This window comes from Nannospalax galili, unplaced genomic scaffold (assembly GCF_000622305.1).
Source record: "Nannospalax galili isolate Female #2095 unplaced genomic scaffold, S.galili_v1.0 scaffold1153, whole genome shotgun sequence".
In the NCBI taxonomy this organism is placed as follows: domain Eukaryota; kingdom Metazoa; phylum Chordata; class Mammalia; order Rodentia; family Spalacidae; genus Nannospalax; species Nannospalax galili.
The window spans coordinates 250,119-250,985 of NW_008333036.1; the positions used below are offsets into that span (position 1 = coordinate 250,119).

Consider the following 867-nt stretch of genomic DNA (forward strand, 5'->3'; position numbering starts at 1 on the left):
AGGGGCAATATCTCACTACAGTTTTAATTTGCACTTTTCTGATAATCAATGATGCTCAGCACTTGTTTTATATGTACTGGATTTTACATTAGTTTTAATGGTAAAGAAAAACAGACTTTTATAATTTAGAACTTTCTCCTAGTCTTTTGGTATAATTTTCACTTTCTCCTCTTCCCTCCTTCAGGTAGCACTGACAGCAATCAATGGAAAGATTCAACCACTCTGTAGTGTCAGAGTTTGTGCTCCTGGGACTCACCAACTCCTGGCACTTCCAGCTACTGCTGTTTGTGTTCTCCTCCATGTTTTATGTGGCAAGCATTACAGGAAACTCCCTCATTGTGTTTACGGTGGCCTCTGACTCAAACTTACACTCTCCCATGTACTTTCTCCTGGCCAACCTCTCCTTCATTGACTTAGGTGTTTCTTCTGTTAGCTCGCCCAAGATGATTTATGACTTGTTCAGACAACAGAAAGTCATCTCCTTTAGAGGTTGCATCACTCAAATGTTCTGCATGCATGCAGTTAGTGGTGTGGAGATGGTGCTGCTCATAGCCATGGCCTTTGACAGATATGTGGCCATATGTAAGCCTTTGCACTATCTGACCATTATGAGTCCAAGAATGTGCCTCTTCTTTTTAGTGGCTGCCTGGGTTGTTGGCCTTACACATTCTCTAGTTCAAATAGCTTTCGTGGTAAACTTACCTTTCTGTGGACCAAACGTGCTGGACAGCTTCTACTGTGACCTTCCTCGGTTTATCAAACTTGCTTGCATAGACACTTACCAACTGGAATTCATGGTCACAGCCAACAGTGGGTTCCTCTCTGTGGGATCCTTCTTTTTACTGATCATTTCTTATATTGTCATCA

The 867-nt window shown here is 42.0% G+C and overlaps 1 protein-coding gene across 1 annotated transcript in view; it reads left to right on the plus strand.

Moving 5' to 3' along the window:
- Positions 1–203: 203 nt before the first annotated feature.
- LOC103729773 (olfactory receptor 4F3/4F16/4F29-like) overlaps positions 204–867 on the plus strand; it is a 6,739-nt gene continuing 6,075 nt past the window's right edge. Inside the window, exon 1 of the mRNA XM_008827852.1 lies at positions 204–860. Coding sequence (XP_008826074.1) covers positions 204–860 — 657 coding nt within the window. The remainder of the gene's footprint in view (positions 861–867) is intronic.